The sequence below is a fragment of the Cebidichthys violaceus genome, unplaced genomic scaffold (assembly GCF_023349555.1).
Source record: "Cebidichthys violaceus isolate CVI_PGR_0920_01 unplaced genomic scaffold, fCebVio1.0.p SCAF_5, whole genome shotgun sequence".
NCBI classification, from domain to species: domain Eukaryota; kingdom Metazoa; phylum Chordata; class Actinopteri; order Perciformes; family Stichaeidae; genus Cebidichthys; species Cebidichthys violaceus.
This window is the reverse complement of record NW_027176705.1, coordinates 9,195,981-9,221,035: the sequence shown is the minus strand read 5'-3', so window position 1 is coordinate 9,221,035 and position 25,055 is coordinate 9,195,981. Positions and strand designations below refer to the sequence as shown.

Here is a 25,055-nt window from a genome sequence, read left to right as displayed (position 1 = left end):
AGTTTATTGTCTGTGACTAGTTTTATTTTTCATCTTCAAGAGCAACATAAGGTCCTGTGAACTGACTGCATGTGAAACTCAAGGAGCACTTGGCCTCTGCATTGTTTTGAATAACTCATTATTTAAGATCTAGTCAACTCAACTCTTTGATAAGAGACTCATTAGACTCAAACGCATTTTACCAAAATGGAGCCTGCCATCTGAGACCACCTCTACTAATGCGTCGCTTGCTGGGATGGATGTTACTGTACTATAGACTCAAGTACACTCACCTCCCTCTGAAGTTTCTCCACTGTGCGGTCCAGCAGCGTCCTCTCATCCTCCATGTCGTTCTTCATGTGCTTGAACTGTTCCTTCTGAGTCCTCTCTTCTTGTAACCTCTCCTCCAAGTTCTTGTGTTCAGTGCTCAGTTTGGAAAAGTTCCTCTGTAGAAGGACACGATTTTAAAGATGTCAAACCGTCCATGTGAAATCTCTCTTCATGTGTAGCACAGTGTCGCTGATCTCACCTGCACATCCTCCAACCGAATGGTCAACGCTCGATTGGCACGCGACATCTCTTCTTCTTGCTCCTTAATTTCAGCCAAAGATTCTTCCAATTGCTTTTTCTCTCTCTGTTAAGCAGACATTGTGGCATATAAGAATCTCATATAGTGTAATAAGATGTGGTGGCAGTGTAGAACTAATCCCACTAATATAATTACTAGCAGCAGTTCTGTGACTGACCACTCTTTATACATTTGGACCCCTTACCTCCAGTCTGTCAGCTCTGTCGCCCTGCTTGCTCTCCTGTAGCTTGGCCTCATCGATGATGCGGTTGAGTTTGGCCACCTCATTTTCCAGCTCCTGTGCACGCCTGCGCAGCCGATCGGCCTCTTGGGTCAGGCGTCCTGCTTGTCCCTCCACTGCACCCTTGGCTGCCTCCACTTCAGCCTTCTCACGGACCACTGCTGCGCTGCTCTGCAGATCACAGCAAGACACAAGGCTTCAGTATAAAGGAAGCAGGAGTCTGTGGCACTAAACAACGACACATGATGGAACATTTGAGACCCTCTCAAACGCCTCATGCAACAAAAGCTATTTGAAGCCCTCAAGGTTCTCACTGAACCTTTGTTGCTGTAACAGAGTAAAAATGTCCTCCTGTAATTCTCTCACACTACATAATAAAGCACAAATGAAGGCAACTAAATCTGAGCATTCATTAGCCTCTGTTGATTGAGGGCCACACAAAGGAGATCTGCTAGTTTCCTGTGTCACTAGATTCAGAGTTTTTACACCTGACATACTGAGATGGCTATTTAGACAAGTCTTGTGACCAGTGGCAGTGCAGTGGCAGGGACAGAGTTAATGGGGAGTCCTGTGAGCTCTCCCCGTGCCCAAATTTGTGAATGAAGACTGTGTTTTTGGGTTTGACATTTCAGGGTGGAATGCTGTGCAGTAGAGAAAGCGGGAGACAGACGGAAACACATATCTGTGCAACAGAAGACTGAGACAAAGAATACTGACAACAATCACACAAGTCAATCAGTGCGACAGAGAACAGGTTTCAGTTGTGATGACACCCTTACGGTGAACAACAGTGTCTGTAAACAACGGACATCCAGCACGTGTTTTGGAACGGAGGTGGAATGTTCGGAAAACTGGTTTGTCAATATCCTGTTGATCTCAGTACAGTGAGGTACAACACCACACAAGACTCTTACAAAGTGTATAGTTACTGTTTCACTTTGTAACCGAGCTGAAACATTACATTGAATTAACACTCAAGGTGTTAAAATGTGTCACGCGGCAAATACAATTCAATGCTGTCTCTCTGCACAGGCAGGTTACTCTCTCTGACATCCAAGTAAGTCACAGCATGTGTGCGTTCACAAAAGCATGAAAGCACACACAAACACACCATTCTGACTTGAAGTATTAACTAAATTGTAACCCAGCTGGTGAAACACTGATGAAAGGCGGCCCAGAAAAATGCATCAATACAAACAGTGGAACTAAAAACTGGTTTGTATTTCTCGAGCAGTACCTAAATTACATCACAATCATGAAATATAGGTTATTTCATCTGACATTTATTTATCAGAAAAAATCATCACATGTCTCTTTTAAAAAGCACAAATAAACAAGTTATCATAGCAGATTATATATGTCATGAGATTTTAATTGCAGCCGGCAAAAGTGTGTAGTTTTGTGAGTTAAAGTTACTGTCACTGGGCAGTTGAAGGTAGTTTTGAAGGCAGTTACTTATTTACAAATGCAGAATTGAGTTTCTGCTGAAATCCAAAGTCTACTACTCTTCACCTCTTAATTCTCTTTGTGACTAAGTTGGCGCTCGATCAAGTCGTCCTGTCGTCATCATGTGTGAATATAGACACATCCTGTACTAGAGTGTTGATGGGTGCCTCCCTGCTTCAGTGGTAGCGGGCCAGTAAGACCTGTTTCCCCTGTCTCCACAGAGCCGCCCTCATCTCTGCCTGACTGGGTCATTTGTTCAAAGGACGAGGAGCCTTGAACAGACTCAGTACTGCGAAATGCAGAGTTTTTACCTTTACCTTAGAAAGCAAACAATATGTTTCCAGTTTTCTGGACCGAAGCATCTGCAGTTTGGGCCCAGACGATCCGGTCTCTTATGTTATGTTGGGTTACAGCAGCTTCCTCACGTTGCTTTGAAAACTCACATATCAATGTGTTGGTTGCCAAATGGGATTGGGGAGGATGTCGGGCGAAACAAAGCTTTTACTACAATAACTAGAAGAGCACTGCGCAGAACAAGACCATGCTCTATCTCGCAATGGTAATGAAAGTGAAAAATAATTCATGTATCTGACCCGTGATTCTGATCTGTAAATTTAAAGGGTTCTCCCTTGATCCATTCTAAACCCTTCTAACAAGTTTCATGAAAGTCGGGCTCTTTTTTCATAACCCTGTTGACAAACAAACTAAGAAAACGAACCTCCTCAGTGGAGGTAATAAAGCATTAACAGTGTGTGTCAGTGCTCCATTTTAACAAAATATACAACATGTTCAGCCCTCACACTACCCAGCCTGTCCCACTTCCCACACTGGGTCATACCAGTTAAACACATGGACAAAGCCACCCAGCCAGAAAGAGGGAGACCATGCTACTGCCTACCTCTTTTTCATTAGACTTTCCATTCTGCAACTCTCATTTATTTGGAGTGATTTAAACAGACCTGCATCATGACCTGATATATTTATGTCACAACATGAGCTTGTGGAAAGATCAACTTTCCTTAAAATGTAAGACAACAACATAAATGTCACCTCAAATTATCATGTGCCTGAGAACCATTAATATTTCCTATTGCCTATTATATTGCCCACTAATATCTTATACATTCAATTTCTCATCAGGCTTCACTAACTTGATTAGTTTCTTGTATGCTACTACAAAAAGTAAATCATTCATTAAAAGTGTTAAAGCGTTATTAAAGATTACCTAACAACCACTGAAGGATTAGTGCTAAGACAACAATCACGTTATCAGCTATTAGACAATGATTTGTTTAATTTGTCCATTTAATACAATTCTTTATCACCTCTTTAAATACAAATGTAACAAAGAGACTAACGACACAAGCTGACTTCAGAGTATTAGTACAAAAGCATAAAAGAATATGAGGTAATATCATAATACCGCTAGTATTTTTTCTCTCCTCTACACTAACTTGTAAGTTTGACTTGGTCTCTCTTGTGTACTCAAACTGTTTGCATAAAGTTGCACATTAACTACTTTGTGCAGTCTTTGAAGCGCGCCACAAATGCTGAGGTGAATTATGTGTCCCAAGTCGTGTGCTGTGGTGAAATCCTGGCTCTCTCAGTTGTTCCCACCAAATAAGCCTCCAGCATAACAAAAGAGCTGATGGTCTAAAGATTTAACACAGCTGCAAGTAACCTGCAGAATAGAAATCTACAACCCGGCAGGATACATTGGTTTCCTAGTTCATTCCATATTTATACAAACTGTATTTTCAATAAATGTCAGCAGTATTAACCCCTTCATCAGATATACAGGTAACACCATTACAACTCTCAATACTGCACATAAACTGTCATAGAAACATTTCAATAACAACTCTAAAGAGACCCACTATGAGCGGGTGAAAAGGTAGCCTAAATATCAATCAGAATTACTGTAAATACACAGGTAGTTTGTCCAAATGAAGTCATTTTCCACAAAGCCAGCTGCTTACATGTTGTCATTTCTCTCCCCTCCCCATTCCTGATGTTTCTCTGCCTGTGCTTTGTGTTTCTTTTTGAAGACCAACATGTTGGAGTTATTTTGATCCCATATGACTTCCGCCAGAGTGCCATCTTGAAAAACAAACTGTGAAAACTTTTGTTCCACAAAACCCAACAGAGTTCATTAACACATTTAAAATGCTCCAGCAGCTGCAAAAACATGTCAACTGTGATTTGGCTTACAAAAAGGGCAAGACTGATAAATTGATGATACCAAATGAAGCTTCTGTAAAAGTTTCACGAGGAAGATGTTTTATTTCTTCTTTGTGTTGTCAAAGCTCATCTTGTTTACAAATTGTATACATCACTGATATGTATCTGTGAATTTAACTTTCCTACTGCGCACTACGAACCAATCTGTATGATTCTCTCTTCATCCAGACCAATCGTTGCAAAACCATAACCTTCACCTCCATATCACTGGCATCATCTGCAGACTGCACTACTGATTCAACAGGAAGCTTCAACAGCCACCTGCTGTCTCTGCACTATCACAAGCATCTATAGACTCCAATAAGCATACTGCTAAATTATTGAGCCTGCATGCTATGACGATGTCACACATTCATGTTTTAAAAAGGAGTGGACTGGAGTAATCACCAAAACGTTTTTTTTTTCTTTCTCTAGTTGTCATCTAATTTAAATAGGTGTTATTTCCACAGAAGTCTAAATAAAGAGATTAGAACTTTAAACAGATTATATATGCGTGGCAGGCTGTAATGATGCTGAGACCAGCAGCACTGTAAGTGTTATAGACATGCATTATATGTTTATTGGCCACTCAGGCGTTTACTCTTTTGGTAGCTGGAGATAAAATGTCACCAGTCCTGTTTTTCCTTATCGTGGGTTTGAGTTTTTTGACAGCTGAAGTGATGTAGTCAAATAAAAATGTTCTTGTTGCCTTCAACGGAAGAGGCTTCAAATCCAAACTTGACCTAATTAAATAAAACTGTCCAACATAATTTTGAGTACAGGTCATACCTGTGTGGTATCAGCTAATCTGAACTTAATCCTCTTATCAGGAGAAGAAAAAACACATCTTTGGCAGTGTGGAAGCCCTGATTTCCTTTGCCAGCACAAAGTGTGCATTACAAATACAACACTATTCTTCATTAAGGAAGTTACCCAGACCCGAGGTTAACTGGAACAGAAGGCCTGTCACGGACTGAAAGGAAGAATTGAAGTAGAAATTAAAATGTGACAGCTGAGAAACACTGGCATCTCTTTGGTCAAAGGAGGGCCGTAATCAAATCTTGTCCTCTGAGAAATTTAAACAGAAACCAGCTTTTAAAGTCTCTGTGCAAAGCCAAATGCAAGCTTGCAGGGACATTTAGATATAACATGGCATTATTGAGACTAGTGAGATTGTGACCATGCAGATGCTCTGAGTTAATTGATGTTTTTGATATTAGATGTATAGAAAGAATATGGCTTCCTAAAAATCACAGCTGTTGACATCACACACACTATTGTCTGCAATTGTCAATGAAACAAGCATTGCTGTAAGACATGGAAATGTTTTGATGTGCCTTCATCACAGTGCACCTAGCTTGCAAAATGAAAACAACTAATTCTGAAAGAAAGGGTGAACACACTATCTGAAGTGAGGTTTTCATGATCTCAGGGCTGCCCTGAAATTTTTTTTTACTCTCTGACCATCAGTACAGTCACTGACAGCTTTCACCCCAAATAATGTAGGGACACTTACTGTAGCCAGTGCAGAATTATATCTAAAATCAATCATATATGTTGGGGGTTTACTGGGACTACATTTGATCAAACTGGGTTCTGTGATCTCATGCCCACTAATTTGTGGTTTCTGAATATCAACAAATTTAGTATCATCTAATATATAGCCTTTTATATCTGTAAAATATTCAGAATACATTCATTTCTCAAATGTAAAACTGGATCATGCAATGTGACAGCAGAAAATATGGGGTGGAGCACTGCACCAGATGTAGCAACTCATGAAACTAATTACATTAATAAAGAGTATTTATTTAAATCATGAATGTTATTGAAGTGAATGTGACTCAAGACTTTGACTTTTAAGTTCCACAGGGTCAATTAAATCATGCACCACCATCCTGGCTAAAATTCAAAGAAAGGCTTAGTCCCAGCAGAAAGACAAACAGGGGGGGTGGAATCCTGTTCCAGTGGTCCAGGCCTGAGGCCAAAAAAGACTAGGTTTGAATAAACTTGTGTGCAAGAGAAGGAACACCCAAAATCCACATCCCCCACAACACTAACCACTCAAACATGGGAGATCTCAGCCCACGCTTTACACAGTTACAGTGAAGTCCAAATTGATGTTCTGAAAAGGTCAGCTGACATAGTTACAAATACAAAATTAAAATGTAATCTAAAATGCCAAGAGACTGCCAGGTTTTGATTTAATATTTCATGGACATGTGGATCACAAGAAGGCAGAATATAGAACATAAAATTAACAATCCCTGACAAGTTTACAAGAAAACACACTACCTGCGTTTAAAAGCAGTGCTTGATGAATGCTAACTCTCAGGTTCTAACCACTAGTCTCAAATGTAATTGGTCATCTCTATGGGAGATGTTTATTTAACTTGACACCTGCAAGTTGTTTTGGCAGATTAGGCTCCCACCACATCAGCGCTCACAGGCAGCGAGGTAAAGGAACAACAAACACTAAAATCCAGTAACTGCCTGGTTTCACACGGACGTGACCCTCATATGGCCGCGCAGCAACATTTTCTGAACCGAACCTTTTCTGACTGAACTGCTGCTGTATTTAATTCCCATTTCTAATGTCATCAATCAAGTATAAAGTTATCGTTAAAGTTATTTGAAGACCAACAAGGATAAATGGCTAATTCCTTACAGTCTCTGTCAGGATCCATAAACTCTTCATCATTTCCTTCCTCACTCACTGCCCTGCATCTCCTACCAGCTCCTAAAGCTACGCTTGGAAATACAGTGCTATCATCAAACACACAGACTTATGCGGGAGTCCTTACTTTCAAAACAAGCCTGAGGGGGAACTCTTCTGTGGGCCACGTAAGTTTGATGATCAGACAGTAAGACTTCAGTTCACACACTGGCAGAGATTACTCGAAAGGCAGGCTGAGATATGAGCGTGAATGGCACAGGCCAGAAAATGAACTGTGCTGAGGTGAGCGGGAGATCACTGCAGAGTCTTGTGTGGAAACTGTGGAGTTAGGAAATGAAAAAATACGGCATTTGGGATTGAGGTTACAGATGAGAGCGTGATAACAATGTGGCCGTGTTACACACTGTGCCTCAGGGCTGTAGGTGAAACTTAACAAGAGCTGGAAATGGTGTGATAAGCACAAGGCTCAGTCTTTACAGTTAGCAAGTGAGAGTACAGCTGAGATCTATTAAAGCCTCTAACACTGAGAAACTGGAGCGCTGCAGAGATGGAGATGCAACTGCAGCACCCTGAAGAGGCATAAATGAAAAGGTCCAAGCCTCTCCTGCAGGTCAGAGCGGGTGCACTGTAACAGAGCTGGAGTTGAGTGAAAAAGGAGGTCCGCAGGGTGTACATTCTCCACTTCGACCCCGACATTCCTGGAAACAGACCCTTCTCTCTACTCACCACACCTCATCTTTCCACATGTTTTGCATACCAGCTCATGCTGACACACAAGATCAAATCCACTTCCAAAATGTGCAGACGCCTTTTGCTACAGAGCATTGAGAACTCAAGAAGTAAAACTAAAAATAAGCAAATTCATATCTTCTTAAGAAAGTATGACCAAGATTTATCAACCCTGATGAAATTCCACAGATTTCAGCTCATTGTAAACACAATGCAGCTTTCAATTTAAGACACAAAACAGGCCCCCTGCTCCTTTCAGGGGGTCAGCCACGCATCCCTTTTTCTACAGCACACTGACCCACTTATTCAGCATGTCCCAACCCCCGCTGCTATTATTGTGTGAAACAAACTCATCATTCATCATCGACTGAGGTCCACAATTACCCCCACTCTTTCGGGGCACAGAAAGAAGAGGGGACACGACGCAACTCAGGAACGGCCGCTCATTAGATTAGTGATGGCTTGCCACTGCAATTAACTAGTATACAGAACAACTCAGTGCTCCAGTTTCCAGCATTCTTCTTCGCATGGGCTGCTCTGGTCAACCCAAACGTTAGGGCCACTCAGAAGGGGTCGGTTTGAGATGGGGGAACAAAAATAAAAGATGTACAGTTCACTCTGGCTCTCTTTCTCCTCTGTCTGACACCCTCATACAAAGTAGAAGTGTACATGAAATAATAAACAGCTTTCCCTTTTAATGCCAGGCTTTCTCAAAACCTGTTGCTCAGCCTACTGGCCACATGCTGTGACCATTTGAGCTTCAAAAGGCTTTGGGTTTCATGGTGATACATGCTTACTATTCTTTTTGTATGTGCATAATCACGCTGTATTCTCATTACAAAGAAAACCATAATGTCAAGATTAACAGTATTTATTACCCACATGCTTTCAATATGCTTATTTTGTAGATATGACTACAAAATTATCGGACTTTTATGTCCGATCTTATTATCTGTTTTCACATTGCCCCGACATAAACAGCATATATAAATAGCTAAATCATAAAAGTGCCACTGTATAGATGAATTTGAGTCCATGTTTCTGCATAATGATTGATAGGCACAGTCTTCTAATCTCTAAATGCCTCGGTGTAACCTGAGGACAGAACATTAATTCAAGGACATAAATGACTGAGAACTCTTTCATATCTTAAAAGAGAAACAAACAATGACTTCATCTTGTCAAGTGTTTACAAAGCACTGAGGGTAAACCCCTGATGACACACTCCATCAGGGGAGCAGTACCTCTGTTTCAACCAAAGGAAATGTTCTCATAGACTGTTGCTGCAGAGCGCTGCTGTGGACCCCCACCAGGCCTGCAGGAAGCCGAGAACAAGCACAACTTCCACTCTTTGAGACAAACAGGACACACGTGAGTCACACAGCAACCTACTGAAAACAATGTGTCTTCAGTCCTTTCAGTGTGCCGTCTCCTGCCATGCACTGCTGCTCCTCTTATCTTAACTCACCTCCCTCCATTTTACAATGGCTCTCTGCTCTACCAAAAATGTACTCCAATCATTCACTCTTAAATGATGGCTGGTTCATCACTAGTTCAAGGAGGTTTATAGATCTTGATGTTCAGGTTTTCAGAACTTTATTTCTTGTGAATTTAGTAAAAACAGCACTGTGACCAAGTATAAAAGGGTATAACCTGTATTTGAGACTTGCTACTAAGCTACAATAGTGTCCTTGCCAGCAAGACAACTTGTAAATATGAATCTACAGATAAATGTCTCTAAATGTTATTATTAATCATCCTTCTTCCTGTAAAATGTTCCTCCCTATAGGAACAAGCTGAGATAAGACAACACCTCCACACTCCCATGAACAATGATTACGAGCTACATTTAACTGTTACATAGTACTGTTACTGTTACATTCATTTTTATCAGTTTGCTCTGTTGAGCAACTCAAGTGTGTGAACTCAAGCTGAGCTGAATTTCCACTTGCGTCATTTGAAAAAAAACGTACAGCTTCAAACGGCTGTAGGTGAATATCTTATTCTATGCTGATCAAAGTGTTTAAACTACTTTGTTTATGCACTGCGATTACATCACCATTAAAAACTAAAATGTTTTTTAGCTCTTTATCATAAACAAAAACAAATCACACAATCAAGATTTATGACTACGCAGAAGCAGCCATGTGCTTATGAAATTATGAAATCTATGCATGTACAAGTATTACTGGAATTTAAATATTGTAAATATTGATTTGTCAACTGCAGGTACATGAGGCTACTTTGGTACTAATGAGGCATGTTGTTAGAAACTATTGGTCACTGAAGTATTATGCTGAGTGCAGGTCTGTGAAATTATGTTATTGAATGACAATATAACAAGTTTTTGTTGTATAATATAAAAAAAATATCTGATGTTACTCATGTTAAACATTTCTTAAATTGCAATAGAGACAAAGAAACAAGGCCTCTTTACCTCCATTGCCTGCTATTTTTGCAAATCCTTTCCACAAAAATACAGTGATACTGATTTAAAGTGCCACGCTTATTCTTGAAACAGTACATCCTGCTGCTTTTAGAACCAGTGTCTCAGTATTTTCACACTCAGTGCCACAGATAAGCCCCAACCTCTGGTGATGAACATATGGCATAACTTGAAATGCAAAACACACACACACACACACACACACACACACACACACACACACACACACACACAGTTACAGCTCCCCCGATGCACTGCTTATCTTGACTCTCCTCTGTGACAGGGTGTGTTTCTGGAGTGGGGGTTGGCGAAAGCTAAGGAAGTGAGGAGGAGGGAACACAAAGAGTCAAACTGGAGGAGAGGGGAGGGAGGAGAAACCAACGGGAGGCTGATTACCTGCTTGGCCTCCACCAAAGATGTCTGCAGCCTGCTTATTTCCTTCTCATACTGATCCCTCATCTTGTCCACCTCCTGATCATGAGCGGCCACTTCCTCCTTCAAGGCTCCTTTCAGAGCTGTGAGCTCCCTCTCTCTCCTCCTCAGCACCTCCTCCTGCTCCTCCTTGGCTAGGAGAACTTCCTGCATCTCCACCTTCAGTTGCATCATGTCCTGCGGAAAAGAACGATAGTTTGGAAACATTTTATCACTTCAGAATTTGCAGATTCAGACTGGAGTTGACCGTAACCCTTAAGTTTGCTCTTGCCTTTGGTTACATAGACATTTCTCACTGAAACCACTTATATTTAACTGTTCATAGATCAAAAATGTAGAGCTGAAGACAAGACAGAATGTGGGTCTTTTGGAATTAATGAATAACAACAAATGAGATAGTTTAGTCTGTAGCGTTTCCAAAGAGAAACCTTTCAGATAAAGCCGCCACCATACTGCTTAGGTATAACAGAAATGTTTTCAGCAAAACTAAAATGCATCTGGTATTTCAGTGTGATAATCGCTATCAGTATTGTAGTAGGATGGTACAAATCATTAAGTCTCTACACATTACAGTTTAAACTTTAAAATACAGTGTGAAACAGCACCTTAATGTTAACTCAATCCAACACTTCATTTTATATTATGGTTAATAAACATGGTTTTAATATTCCAGAGGCAGAGTACCTTTTATCTCTCACGGTTGTTTTAGTGAGGTAGTTGTCATCAGCCACATGTTCTACAAGCTTAGCACAGGAAAAACTTCTTCTCTAGAACAATGAACACTGCATTACCACCATAATGATGTCTCTCTCTTCATCTGCGGCTGACTTCTTGGCTGAGTCGAGCTCGTCATGCATCTCTGACAGCTGGTCCTGCAGGTCTCTGATCTCTGTCTGGTGTTGCTCCCTCTCCATCTTCACCTGGAACAGCCTGACAAACCATGACACATGTCACAACACACAGTACAGGCACCCTACATACTGCGTATGTACATGCACATACACACCCGCACACCTGCACCTTAATTCGCACATAGAAATGGCAGCACCTGTGCTGGGTCTTAATGTGAGGCCTATAGAGCACAGGGGTTAAAACGAATACCTGAACGACGGAAAAGCAATAATGTGTAAACTGCCTCTACACAACGACACAGAGGAGGAGGGTGATAAGTGATGTGAGGAACCTCAAACAAATCACCACAGTAATGTAGACTGAAGCATATTCCTGCTGTAAAAATAAACTAAATGATGTTTGGTATTGGGTCATTCATCCTGAGAAAGAAGCACAGTAAAGCTGAAACTACAGATGATAATCAACTGAGACACAAAACTTCAATTAAAACTTGAATTCGAAAAAAATAATTAAAAATTAAGGTACGACAGAGAAGGAGGCAGAAAAAAAGAGCGGAGCATTCAATAGCAAGGAAATCCACAAAAAGTACCAAGGACAATTTAAAAAAAACTTATGCTCAAACATATTTTGTTAAGATATTCCAACTATACCCATCCAAAACATTGAGAACTGCAAACAAAACCAGCAAGCTATGGATAATGCCAACACTCTAGACATCAAACTGAGCAGTCCAATAACATTTGTATAATATGTAAAGGAGCAGAAATGGAGCTGGACAGTTAGTGCTGTCAGAATGAATAGTAAATCAGTCACAAAGCATGCATTAATATGGAGGGTGAAAGATAAACCCAACGAACCAGAGGAGTCACAAAGGGCTGTATGATAAGACAGAGCAACCGACATGGTAACCACTTTAGTAACTACCAACAGTCTGAGTGGTTTCATCAACAGACATACTACACTGCTTTCGGAGTGACAGTACATGGAAATTTAGTGTCACGCTTCAGTGCAAAGCAACAGCTGATGAATAACAAGTCAAGCTAATTATTATCATTATTCTATATTATTATTATATGGCCTAAGGAAGGTGTTAACAGCAACATGGTTCTTCTGATACACCACTTCTTCATTTCACCTGTCAACAAGGAGCTTCCCAAGGAGGGCATAAAGTCCCTGTTCCCACCACCCTGTGTGCAGGATCCTCAACAAATCAGTAGAGATCAGTAGCATGGTTCCTCACCAGCTTCTCACCACAAACACTGTCAGTTGTTTGCTGGAGCATGCAACCAAGATGGAGATACCAGTGAAGGGAGCTAAACTTACGAAACCACCCTGAAGAGTTCAAAATACTGGCACACAACAGAGCTACGCTTGTTGATTAATACCGATCATTAGCGACCTGTCATTCTCCAGAAGTGTCACTCTGCACTTACTCTTCCACTGTGGCCTGGAGCTCGAACTCTGTTTTGGCTAGCTTCTCCTTCAGACGCTTGCACTCCTCTGCACTCCGCTCCAGCTCCTGCTGCAGCTTCTTCAAACCTGCTACTGTCCTCTTGTCAGCCTGATTCCTCTGTTGGTGAAACACACAAATATTACTGTTGACATTTCAGCTTCAGTGCACACATCTAGTCTTTTACATCCACTGCAACAAGCTTTCGGCCTTTGGATTGAATTGATTGGATCTGTTTGATAAAAACATAAAGTCATGGACATTTTTTATCTGTTTGAGGGAATCTGAGAGCGCATGTTGGAAAAATGAACTGAAAAGTAAATGCATAGCAAACAACAGTGTTTTGAATTTCCATTTACTCTATTAAAACACCCACTTACTACAATATTACAGGTTTTCAAGATGCTGAAGAGGCTGTTTATTCTCAACGTGCCTTTGTGTTAAACTTAGCCAATTCTAAATTAAACCAGTAGTCCCAAAATGCTCTTTAAGATATTCTCAAAGAACAAGTTTAGCTGTAAACCGATCGCCAACATAAACAGGCTGGTGTTGTTACCGTGGTTTGGTCCTCAAGTTGTCTCTTCAGCTCGGCCATTTCTTTTCCCAGTTCCTCATTTTGCTCCTGCAGAGCTTTGGTCTGTGCACCAACGTCCAGAGACTGACAGAAGAAGACAGAAATTTTAGGGTTGCTTAATTGTTATTAATCCATTATGATTAAAATTACACAATGAATATTTGGACTAGCACTCGGTTACTAAGTAAAGGGTATATATTCAATAGCTGACAGTGTCTGCTATGCCTCAGAGCCTCAGAGATATAATATGTACAGTCTTAAAAGGTCCCGAAAATCACAGTTTTCTTCAGGGTTTGAATCAATCAGGATGTTAAAGAAGAATTTACTGTGGAAATATATGTTAACACAAATAACTTTGTTGCATTTATCAACTTATCAACCAGTTCAGCTTCACTTTGGGAAGCTGAACCCCAAACACGCATCTCTCACCCATTTACTGGTAGATAGCTAAATCACAAAGGTAAAACTGCACTTTTACAACCTCACGTTTATGATTCTAATACAATCATGTGCAAAAATTGCAGGGGAGAAGTGGCATACTTTAGTGGAACAATTACAATGATATAACAATGTCTCACCTTGTTATCGCCTTGTGCGCTCGCCGTGGCCCGAGACTTCAACGTCTGTATCTTTTCAAAGACAAGGTTGACCTTTCTCTTCGTCGTATCATCATTATCGGTGCTTCTGTAGACACAAGCACACACACACACACAGGTTATTAAAGGTATACAAAAACAACTTTTTTCAGTGTTTGGGGGATCAAAAATTAATTGCAGACTGTTCTGGGAACAGAGTAAGTCATTCCCAGCTTAGAAAGGGTCAGGAAGGATCAAGCTGCTTTGATGTGTCACCTCACATCACAAACAGCTTCATTACACCCATCCAATAAACTATGAGGCACATAAGGAGAAGAATGAAACGTATGGGCAGTTTAATGGAATTGCTGCATAGTCTCACTTCATCGCCAGGTAAATTAGTGGGAGCCAGAGCTAAAAATGTAAAAAAATGCAGTAATCAGTGCATGGGTTAAGAAATATCACCATTTCTAAGGCATCTAATGCTTACTGTAATGTCAAATATATGAGATAGTAAACATTCACGGTCAAGTAGTGCCTTTGTTCATATTATTAGTTACTGAAACAAAAACTGATTTTTTTTAAGAAGTCTGAATTCACAACATTTGATCACAAAACCAGCCACACCCACATATTTTCTGCCTCGAGCCCATTCTCTCTGATGGTAACATATTTCATGTCCTATATCTAAAAGATAACCAAGTGCCAAACATTTACAGTATTGTTTCCCTTAGTCAAAACCTTCCTAAACCTAAACAACAACATTTCCAGAGCTAAGAAAAGCAGCTTTGCCTTTGTCATTAAACACTAAGCATTTCTGAGTTTATTGCCAGCCGTTTGAAAGACCAAAGATGGGAGGATTTTCTCAACCCACTGAAGAACAATAATTCCTCCAGTTAAAGTGAAAACATCAGAATTCACAAAACTGGAGTTACACCACTTTCACATGACAGCAGCAAATAATTATTTCAATAAATTACGCAGACAGCCTACCCCCCCCCCGCCCCCAAAAAAAAACAACAACAACCCTCTTTTCTCCTCATACAGATGATTTTCATTAAACCTCGCTAACCCCTGTTGGTGAATGTTTGTCTTCTTAGGCCTTGGGAATGTAGCTCAGTTTCAGCCCCACTTCCATCTGTGTTTCCTTTCCTTTGTCCTGTGACTCCTGACCTGTGGCCCGACACACCCAAGCAGTTTCCTGCTCTCTTTCTACATGATCACAAGTCTGTGGCACATGCAAGAACTGTAAAAACTGGCAAACTCTTTTTAACTGTGAAATCACGCACAACTGATTCAACTGCTGTAGAGTACAGTTTAACTGGCATTTGTGCTTTACTTATACATTCTCCAAAAACAAGACTTGACAGTGACTACCTACTGTAAGTTAAAAGACTGTAAAGACTGCATAAACCATCATATTTGGCTGCTTTAAAACCTGAACCACATTTAACCTTTTAACCCAACATGCCTTTCCTTGACAGGCAGTGAGTGTCTGATTAGAGATACAAACAGAACGTTTTCACACTGCAGCAAAGAGAAAGCAGAGAGAGAAAAAACAAACTCCAGACAGCTGGATCTCTCACAGCCTGGGTGGGAGGGTAAGATGAGCACATTCCTTAACTTTTATCACAAACAGTCCAACTCTGATAAAAACACACAGAACAGTCTCTTCCTTCATGACGCATTACCTTGTGGTGCAACATGATAACTTTGGGTATTAGAATAAACAATATGCTCAGTTAATGATTCAACTAACAGCCAAGGAATTAAGACTAGAAAATGTTAACAACATTCAGCCTTTAATAAGAGCAAAAAAAGCACATTCATAAGAAGTACCAACAAAAATTCAAGATAACTCACCCATCCTTCAGGTAATTGAACAAAATTTGTTTTGCTGTCTCTTCGTGTGTTTGTTGTGAAAGCTCCTGTTGACCTTTCAAAAGATCAGGAGTCGCCTGGCAATGACAGGAAAGGAGATCTTAATGAAGTAAGAGAGATCGTAACAGAGCAAAAAATTACATTCTTCTCTCACATATCTTGTTTTTATAAGACGGAACAGACGATCATCTGTTGGAGAATATTCCTATAATTCAAGTAAACTAAGACACATGTTAAAACAAAGACATTGAAAAGGTAAGATCCAATCATAATGCTTCAGCATAGATTCCTTTTTACCTGAGCATCTGCCTCTGTAGTGGGCTTTTTGTCGGCGGTGGAAGAAGGCTTGGATGGCGATGTTGACGATGTTGCCGAAACCTTTCCAGCTGAGAAGGCACTGTCCTCGCTTTTGTGGCTCTTGAATGGTAGTGAAGAGGTGCGAGTTTGTGGCTTGCTGTAACCCTGTATGGCGCCTACACCTTTAGAGATGGTGTTCTGAGGGGAGCCAGGCGCGCTGGCGACACGAGATGAAGCCCTTGAGTCGCCCTTACCATCTACAGCTGTGAGCCAAGAGTCCTGACTGCCGCTTGTTTTCTGCAGCCGTAGCTGTGAGGGCCGCAGGACATGCTCCATTGATGTGCCTCGCTGGCGGCTAAATCCGTCCACGCAGCTAGAGCCATTTCTTAGGCCGAAGGCGCTATCCACACTGCGTGAGCGCTTCCTGTCGTCTGGATTGATCCTGTTCCTGCGGCCCGCCCGGCCCCTGCGCTGGTGGCTGCCATCTTTGCCGTCAAACTTCTCAATGAGTTCATCGACACCAGGAATGGAGCCTGTGTCAATGTCTCTGCCTGAACCTGGAAGGAAAGGGATGTAGCGGCGGTTCTCGTGGCGATTGATGGTGTCTGCGTATAGGGGGTCCATCTGTTCCTCCACCAGAGCCTTAGAGGTGGAAGATGAGGAGGAGTGGCGGGAACGGGATGAGGACTGAAGGACTGGACCGCTGGAATCAGTCCTGCGTAGAGGAAGGACATCAGGCTCACGGTGGGTGCGCTCAAGGCTGGAGTTGGTGCTGCTCATCGAAGTGGGGGATCGAGATGATGTCTTGCTCTGCTCACTTGTTGGACGTGACACGGTGGAGGGCTGAGGCTCGGCTGGAAGCACTGGTTGCTGCTGCATTTTAGAGCCTGGCTTGGACTGAGGTGGATTCAGGTTGGCAAGACGAGGTTTGGACTGCGGCTGAGCTACTTGTGATTGTGGCCTGGTCTGAGACTGAGCCAGCTGGGCAGGAGGCAAAGACTGGGGCTGTGACTTCGGCTTAGGAAGGGCTGTCTCACTCAGGCTCTTGGATGGAAGTTGCATTTTCTCTTGCTGCGTAGCAGCTTTGCTCCTGTCCAGGCTTGATGACATGGCGTTGGACAGTGCAGGTACAGCAGATTTGGAGGAGGAACTCTGGTGTTGGTTCTCAGTTTCATCCAGAGGAAGAGGCCTTGAAGGCAGGCTGTGGAAAGCATCAAGGTTCAGCGAGTTGTTCTCTGGATCGTACGGCTGCAGTATCTCAGGGTGCTTCTGAAAGTTCAGAAGGGAGGAGTGTTTCTTTCCTTGTGAATCTGCGATGCCATTTTGAGGACCAGTGTAATGCGTTATCTTCTGAGACCTGTACTCCATAAAGGGGCTGTCGGATCCAGCCTCCTTTCCTCCCCTGAAATCATACTCCTGGTAGTTCTCAATAAAAGAGCCCTCTGTGTCAATGTACCCATTACTGTTTGGGTCCATAAAAGATTGAGAACCCCTGTCCTGGTTGTTGAGAACTACATATGGGTGTCCATCTATACCCTGGACACGGATGCTGAGACCGTATGTACCAGCTCCATTGCTGTGTGGCCTGGAGGGGCGGGACGGCTGAGTGTGGCCCCGCTGTGGTCCACTGTTAGGAATGCCAGTCACTCTGTACGACTCCATCAGGAATGCAGAAGGAAAATAAATCCCACTCCCTGGATCAGGTGGTCCACCTCTGCAAGCAAAGATTCAGACGGGTTTATTAGTCAGCAATGAGATACTATATAATTCAGTAATATCAACAAATGTTTCCCAGTTCCACACTCAGCCACTAATGAAACATTAAAGCCTCACTGCGTTTAATTATGTTGTCCGCTTTAATTAGTTTTTCTTGTTTTGCATGAGTCTTAATGTTCTGTTTGCTCTCCACTGAGGTCGCTGTGTTGTTTATAACATCTCAGTCAGAACACATAGTATCTCTGAAAATATGAGTCAACATCAGCCACATTCTTTGCAAAAATGACCAGGTACTGTTTAGAAAAGCATGACAGGTGTGTGACTAACAGGTATGGCAAACAAAATGACTGTTTGCCGTGCATGACAAAGAATATAGGTTAAACAGGTTAAGAAAAAGGTATTAACAGAAAGCAAAGACTTTAATATGAGTCAGTCAGACCTGAGAGAAATGTAACAGCTCTGCCATCTCTCCACAACTTTGAAGGGTGTTCGAGTGAATGTGCAGTGTGTGTGTGTGTGTGTGTGTGTGTGTGTGTGTGTGTGTGTGTGTGTGTGTGTGTGTGCATACACAGTGTAATCAATCCTTGTAAATGACAATGTAATTGCAGCCCAGGCTCATGGGATATGCCATGAAAAGAGAGCAACAAAATCTTATTCGGCTCAATTTTGTCACATTTATAATAAATGCGGGGTTGTCTAGGTTTGACTGATTTGCGGCACGACCGTGAGAACACAGCTGGCAATAAATATTAAACTCTGTACAAACATTAAAGTAAGCTACTGAATGTTTTTAGACACATGTATGCATGGAAAGCCAGTGAAGACAAAGCCATCAGCAGCAAACATGTGTTTCTTTGGACAATGGGCTTTGAACAGGTTCCTGTTTGCCTTGCTGATAGCGTCCCATTCCTCCTGATGTTACAATACAAAGACGGGCGAGATGGGGCTGGAAGAAGGACACTGATAAGACAGGCAACAAAGCCACAAGCAGGATATATCACATTAGCATGAAATAGGTAAAGGCAGACAATACTGAGCCCTACTGAGCCTATTTAGTTAAAACATAGTACCATGTAAGGTTTGGAGATATGACAATATGTACTGTGAGAAGATGTACATTGGTTAACTGACACAGGCTTGCCATACTGGTTGTGTCGGATTTCATTATGTCATTGTGGGAAAAGTAGCAAGCACAAATCAATAAGCAGGATAGCTTCACGTCAATATTGGAGTTTTTGTTTTATTGTTTTTGCTTCAATGTGAAAAATGTGTGTCATGAATTCAATTGACTGGTTTAGCCAAAAATAGGCAATTTTTTTTTCTGTAACAGTTTCTGAATTGATTTCCCCCAAGATGTACTATATTGGGGTATATATCTATATCACAAAATGTATCAAAAGTGCATGTACCCTGATAGAAGATTTCAGGAAATTGGTTAGCCAAGGTGGTAAGCCGGTGCTAACCTGACACATCTTATAAAATATATAGAATTTGCAGCATGATATAGCACCTCTGCTGTTTTCCCCCCATGGGTAACACTGAATTTCAATAAAGCGTATTAATCCATTTGTATTAGCAGAGACTGTCTTTGTTTCATATTAGGTGGCCTGCCTCTGCCATAAAACATAACAGAAACCACTTATTTTGTTGAATAATCCACCTCAGCTTGATGTTGATAGGTCAACTGGGTATGCTGGTTGTCTGATTCTGGTGCTTCAATTAGTCAGAATCAGTCAGTGTCCTACCCTTCAGTCTGTACAGGAGGGAGGAAGGAGGCCAAGGTAAAGTGTCCCGTGCACGAGGAAGAGTGCTGTCAGGGACGGATTAAAGCTAACAATGACGCACAATAGATTCTTTCATCCTTAGTGTCACATGTATGTTCCAACAACCGTCTTCCTCCCATTGTACTTGTCACTGCAAAAGGAGGAATCCTTCACTGAGGCAGTGCTGCCTTCATGAGCAGGGGGGTCAGCATGAACCACAGGTTGGATGTCAAGGCCCTTGCTTTGATCTGTGCAGAGAGGGAGACTCTGCAAAGATTTAACAAAGCAGATGTTGTATCTCCTCGAGTGAACTGATTATTTTTCAGTGTCACAGAGAGTCCAGACACTGTGTCTTGCAGCTGCAGTGGCTCACATGACTACATGAAGAAAACACTTCGGTTAACAGCAGCCGACCTTGAAAGAGCGAATGTAAAAGGAGAAGCGAGGATTTACACTGTGGGAAAATATTATTACGTAACATGAATGGGAGTTCACTAATCTGAAGCGTCAGGTAGATGGAACGTGAGCGCACGGGATCAACTTTTTAATAAATAAAATAAACTTACAATAACACTAATGTGTTAGTGACAGACAGTGATTTAGAGGGAAGTCTTTAAATAGTTAACGTTAGTTGACTGAATTGAAGAAACGAGTGAGTTGACGCAGTTTCTGAACTTTTTCATCGCTGCTCAGAGCAACAGGTGGCATGCATCACAAGCCAGAGATTTACTTTAAAACTTCTTTCTTTTTCCCGTAAGTCAAGTTTGTCAGTTGTCCTTATTGCTGTTAAATGTTTAATTCTTCAGCTTTTTTGTTGAGTTGAACGGCTATTAGCGCTCTCCCAGCAGACATGTAACGTTACAATGTATATTGTTAGCGGACGTAACGTAGTTACTCACCAGCGTCGTTCTCTCTCGTTCAGTGATCGCAGATCATACACGTTTTTTAAAAATGATTTTCGAAAGCAAAGTGCCCACGCCACTGCTTGCTAACTTATTTAGTTCTGTGTTGTTTTCTGGGAGGGAGAACAGGACAGTTTCTGCAGGACGTCCGACCCTCCGGGCCGCTCCGCCTCCTGAAACAAGCGCACAAACCCGCCCCCCCTCCTCACAAACAGTCGGATGGTCCAGGAACAGATTTCGAAACCGCAAGTTACTTCGTTAATTATCTTCCTTATTAGCTCATTATAAAACATTTTAAAATGAATCAACTAAATCATAAACTTTAAGCTGACAGAGAAAGCAATGCAATAGTCTGCTATATTTGCTTGTACTTGGAATAAGCTGGGCCAAAATAATATAATATAAAAACGTATGATATATAACCAATGGAGCCTAAATGACGGAGCTCATAAGGTACAAGCATATAGTCTATGGGTACAAGTCCCTTTTTGGCTATGTGGAAAAAAAGGACATGGGTGGACCCAGTAGACATAGCTTTTGGAGAAATACTATACGAATAAGCCAAACTCACTCTGCTAGAATATTTCAGAAATATTGGGAGATTAAAATAACAAGTTACACACTTACATGGATATTAATATATTGTACAAACACATTTATGAATTATTTAATGCCCTGGAGAATTATACACGTATGTGCTCCGCTCAAACTCGATGTTGGTTTAATTATTAATTACACTCATTACACACATTTGCAGCTGCATGTCTTTAAAAACCGAGAGCGTCATCTAGTGGATAGAAAGCTGTCCTGAATGTTAGTTAGTGAGAACCTGTGGTTGTGGTACTGGTGCATGCATGTTACCCACACAGAGAGAGGGAAGTAAATGCATCACCATAGATATAAGTGAGCATATTGTGTGATGCACAGGGATGGTGGGAGTCCAGGATTACAACGTAAAAGCAAACAAGAGGCAGATATTATGCTGAGTGGGATGAAGAAATGTTGAAAAATGTTCTGCATATACTGGAGAATGGGTATTATTTTGGAAATAAAGTCCCTGTGCTGTGTGTGTATACTTTAAGAGTAAGTGCAAGACTAAGCAAACAACACAGAGAAGTGATAAATGATGGCTTAAAATATGGTAGTAGCAGGAGGAGGGTTTACAGTCAGCTGCACTGAGAGATGTATAGTGTATATAAATATCTTCATAGAACAATAACAATATGTGATATTAGTTTTCACAGCATCTTAAAAGGACCATACACCTATACTGTATAAAACCTGTTTTATTAAATAAACCATTAAAACAACTTGATTGATAATAATAACCGATGATTTGCTTCTGTCAGTATAATAAGAAAGAAATTACAGTTCATGCTAAACACTGAGATGCCAGAAAGTTATCAACACCTGTATGATGTCATAAAATCCCACAGTCCCTAATACATACTGTATGGTAACACGTTTTATTATTGTTGACAATGTGTCGGAAATATGTTCATTTAACTCCACAGGGATTTTGGAGTCTGTACTTTGTAGTGTTGTGTCTGATTGCATGATATTGTACGGTGTTTCTAATATTTTTTCTCTTCAATGTATAAATATAAATATTAGAAACATCTGTCAGGGTATTGAATTTGAATACTTTTGTAATCTTGTTCCTGCATGTTCTTGCATGGCTGCTTGTGTTCAGACAACAATACACTCAGTCAGAACATTTTGGCAACAACATTTTTTATTTTTTATTTATTTAAACCTTTATTTAACCAGGAGAGTCCCATTGAGATTAAGAATCTCTTTTTAAAGGGAGACCTGTCCAAGACAGGCAGCAACATAACAAACACATAGTTACAGACAGAAAACACAGAACAGGACAAGTTAAAAGAAACTAAAAGTTAAGAGACAGTGACATGACCGAGTTAATTTAAAAAAACATTGACATTTTTGGGAACCTGCCTGTATTTCATTCATTGTATATTTAAAAGCAGCAAGTGGTATCAGTTCTTTGAGTTTTAAATCATTCTGCAACATATTCCATGATGAGGGTGCAAAGTACACAAAAGCCATTTTTCCCATTTCCGTTCTGGCATTTGGGACAGTGAGCATAAAGAAGTCCTGAGAACACAAGGAGTATTGTCCGACATGTTTCTGAATGATGAAGACACACAGGTAGTTTGGGAGCAGACCAAGGATTGCCTTATAAATGAAGGTGTACCAATGACAGAGCCTACGGGTGGCCAAAGCAGGCCATCCTACCCGAGAGTATAACTCACAGTGGTGAGTCAGAGCTTTACAATTGGTAATGAACCGCAGTGAAGCATGGCAAGCTGTGTCCACCATACGAAGAGCAGAGACATGCATATAAAGAAGATCACCATAGTCCAACACAGGTAAAAAAGTAGCAGCAACTAATCACTTTGTTACATTAGTTGAAAAGCACAGCTTATTTAAAAAATAAAAACCCAGTTTTAACCTCAACTTTTTCACAATGGTTTTATTTTTTCTGGCCTTTCCTGTTAATTTATAATGGATGAAATTACCCACTACAAGTACCTTTAATTTCACAGACAGTATTTCATACAATGACAGTTTCTATACTTTGACGATCTCAGCCTGATATTTGTATACAAAGTCCAGTGAAAAGCACTCGATTACTTGCTTAAAAATAGCAGCGATACCACATACAGATAAATAAAAATAGCATGTTTGTTCAAAATACTACTTTACACACTGTTGGATAGTTGAATCTGCGGTGATGCATTGTACAGTATTTTATACAGTAAATTGATCAAATGATTCGAATGAAAATCCTCAAAGTAACTTCTAACTGTAGTTATTAAATACATATAGTGCAATAAAAAGTAAAGTATTTCCCCCTGAATATAAAGTAGCATAAAATTAAAATACACATGTAAAGTACATATATCTACAAATTGTACTGAAGTACAGTACTCTAGTAAAACTTAATTACTTTCAAGCTCAAAACCGCACAAAAATAATTAATTTGTAATGCTCATTCAGACATTGAGATTTTTAAGAAATGATAAACTTAATGTTTTACAGTAATAAACCTCGTCACTGCAGCATAAACTTTGTAGCTTTGTTGATATTTGTGTCCGCAGAGAGGCTGTGCAACACTGCAGCCTTTAATCTGAGCTCTTTGCCACTGTGCTGGGTTACAGCAGCACACAATGAGAGCTCTGTACTCTGCTGAGGTGCCACAGCTGGGACCTCTGAGCATGCTCAGTACACAGCTCAGTCTTATCCTGATTATAAGAAGGACTGCAGGCTTTCCAGCAACATGCACCAGAGATGTCATAGAGGCACGCATTCAGCTCATAAAATTTCATCTTTTACGTTGTTGATTTATGACAGGAAAATGTTGGAAAAGTTTATCTAAACTGGCTCTGCACCAGTGTGACAGACAAAAGCCACCACTGAAGACAATGTGGTGGAGAAATGATTGAATTTCCTTCTCTCAGTCTGCTAAGTTGTTTAAGATTGCAGATGAAACCCATTAGAAGGTCTAAATTTTTTTTTAATGAGTCAGTTAAATAAGGCTTCATCCCTGGTGGACTTGTGTGCAGCCAACAACTTTCCGAAACAATGAAAGTGGTCGTGGACCTCCATATGTTCAGGATCAATGGTCAGGAAATTCAACAGAGGGAGTACTACAAAATTACAATTTCCTCTATTTCTTCTTTTCAGCATAGACCTTTTCTTTTTAGGACATCTAGAGATTTTTCCATATTATGGTAAGGTATAATGCAATTTCATTATGCTGGTACTAAGAGCATCCTCACCGTTAACTGTATATGTGTACAACACCTCAGAACAAAGTGATGCAAACTGCATAAAAAATCATAGGCAAGGAGCTACTGTCCCCTGGACAAAAAGGACAAAAGAGTCTTAAAGACTCATCCCACTAACCATCGTTTTAACTTCCTCCTTTCTTTTAAAACACTGAAAAATATCAGAACTGAGTTCAGCAACAGCACTTACCCAGAGGCTGTTTATGTCCATAACTCCACAACAACCAATACTGTTATTATGCTTGTCCAAAAGACACTGCAATTGTATCATGAGATTATGAGACAATGGGCCCCTGGGTATTGTCATGTAGACGGCCCTCCACCAAGACATCCAGGCTGATAGAGATGTTTCTTTTTGTGCCTCGTTCAGTGACATTTTGCAAGTGAACCAGAACTCTCAGATGCAGATGTTCATTCAGAAAACTGCACCTGATCTCGTATTTAGTTCACACTGGAGATGAAGAGAGGTGGTGTGACTCCTGGCCAAAGATTCTA

General features: G+C 40.9%; 1 protein-coding gene across 2 annotated transcripts in view; it reads right to left on the bottom strand.

Annotated features, from left to right (window-relative positions):
* The window catches only part of cgnl1 (cingulin-like 1), a 29,309-nt gene extending 8,429 nt beyond the window's left edge, over positions 1-20,880 (bottom strand). The window contains exons 1-11 of one of the 2 annotated variants that reach the window (XM_068730232.1): positions 20,746-20,880; positions 16,368-18,081; positions 16,053-16,147; positions 14,193-14,298; positions 13,597-13,698; positions 13,024-13,160; positions 11,530-11,668; positions 10,703-10,915; positions 753-959; positions 509-613; positions 273-425 (exon numbers count right to left, since the gene is read on the bottom strand). In XM_068730232.1, coding sequence (XP_068586333.1) covers positions 273-425; positions 509-613; positions 753-959; positions 10,703-10,915; positions 11,530-11,668; positions 13,024-13,160; positions 13,597-13,698; positions 14,193-14,298; positions 16,053-16,147; positions 16,368-18,029 — 2,919 coding nt within the window. In that variant the 5' untranslated portion in view covers positions 18,030-18,081; positions 20,746-20,880. The remainder of the gene's footprint in view (positions 1-272; positions 426-508; positions 614-752; positions 960-10,702; positions 10,916-11,529; positions 11,669-13,023; positions 13,161-13,596; positions 13,699-14,192; positions 14,299-16,052; positions 16,148-16,367; positions 18,082-20,745) is intronic. The other variant, XM_068730231.1, reaches the window with a different exon arrangement.
* Between the last annotated feature and the right edge of the window lie 4,175 nt (positions 20,881-25,055).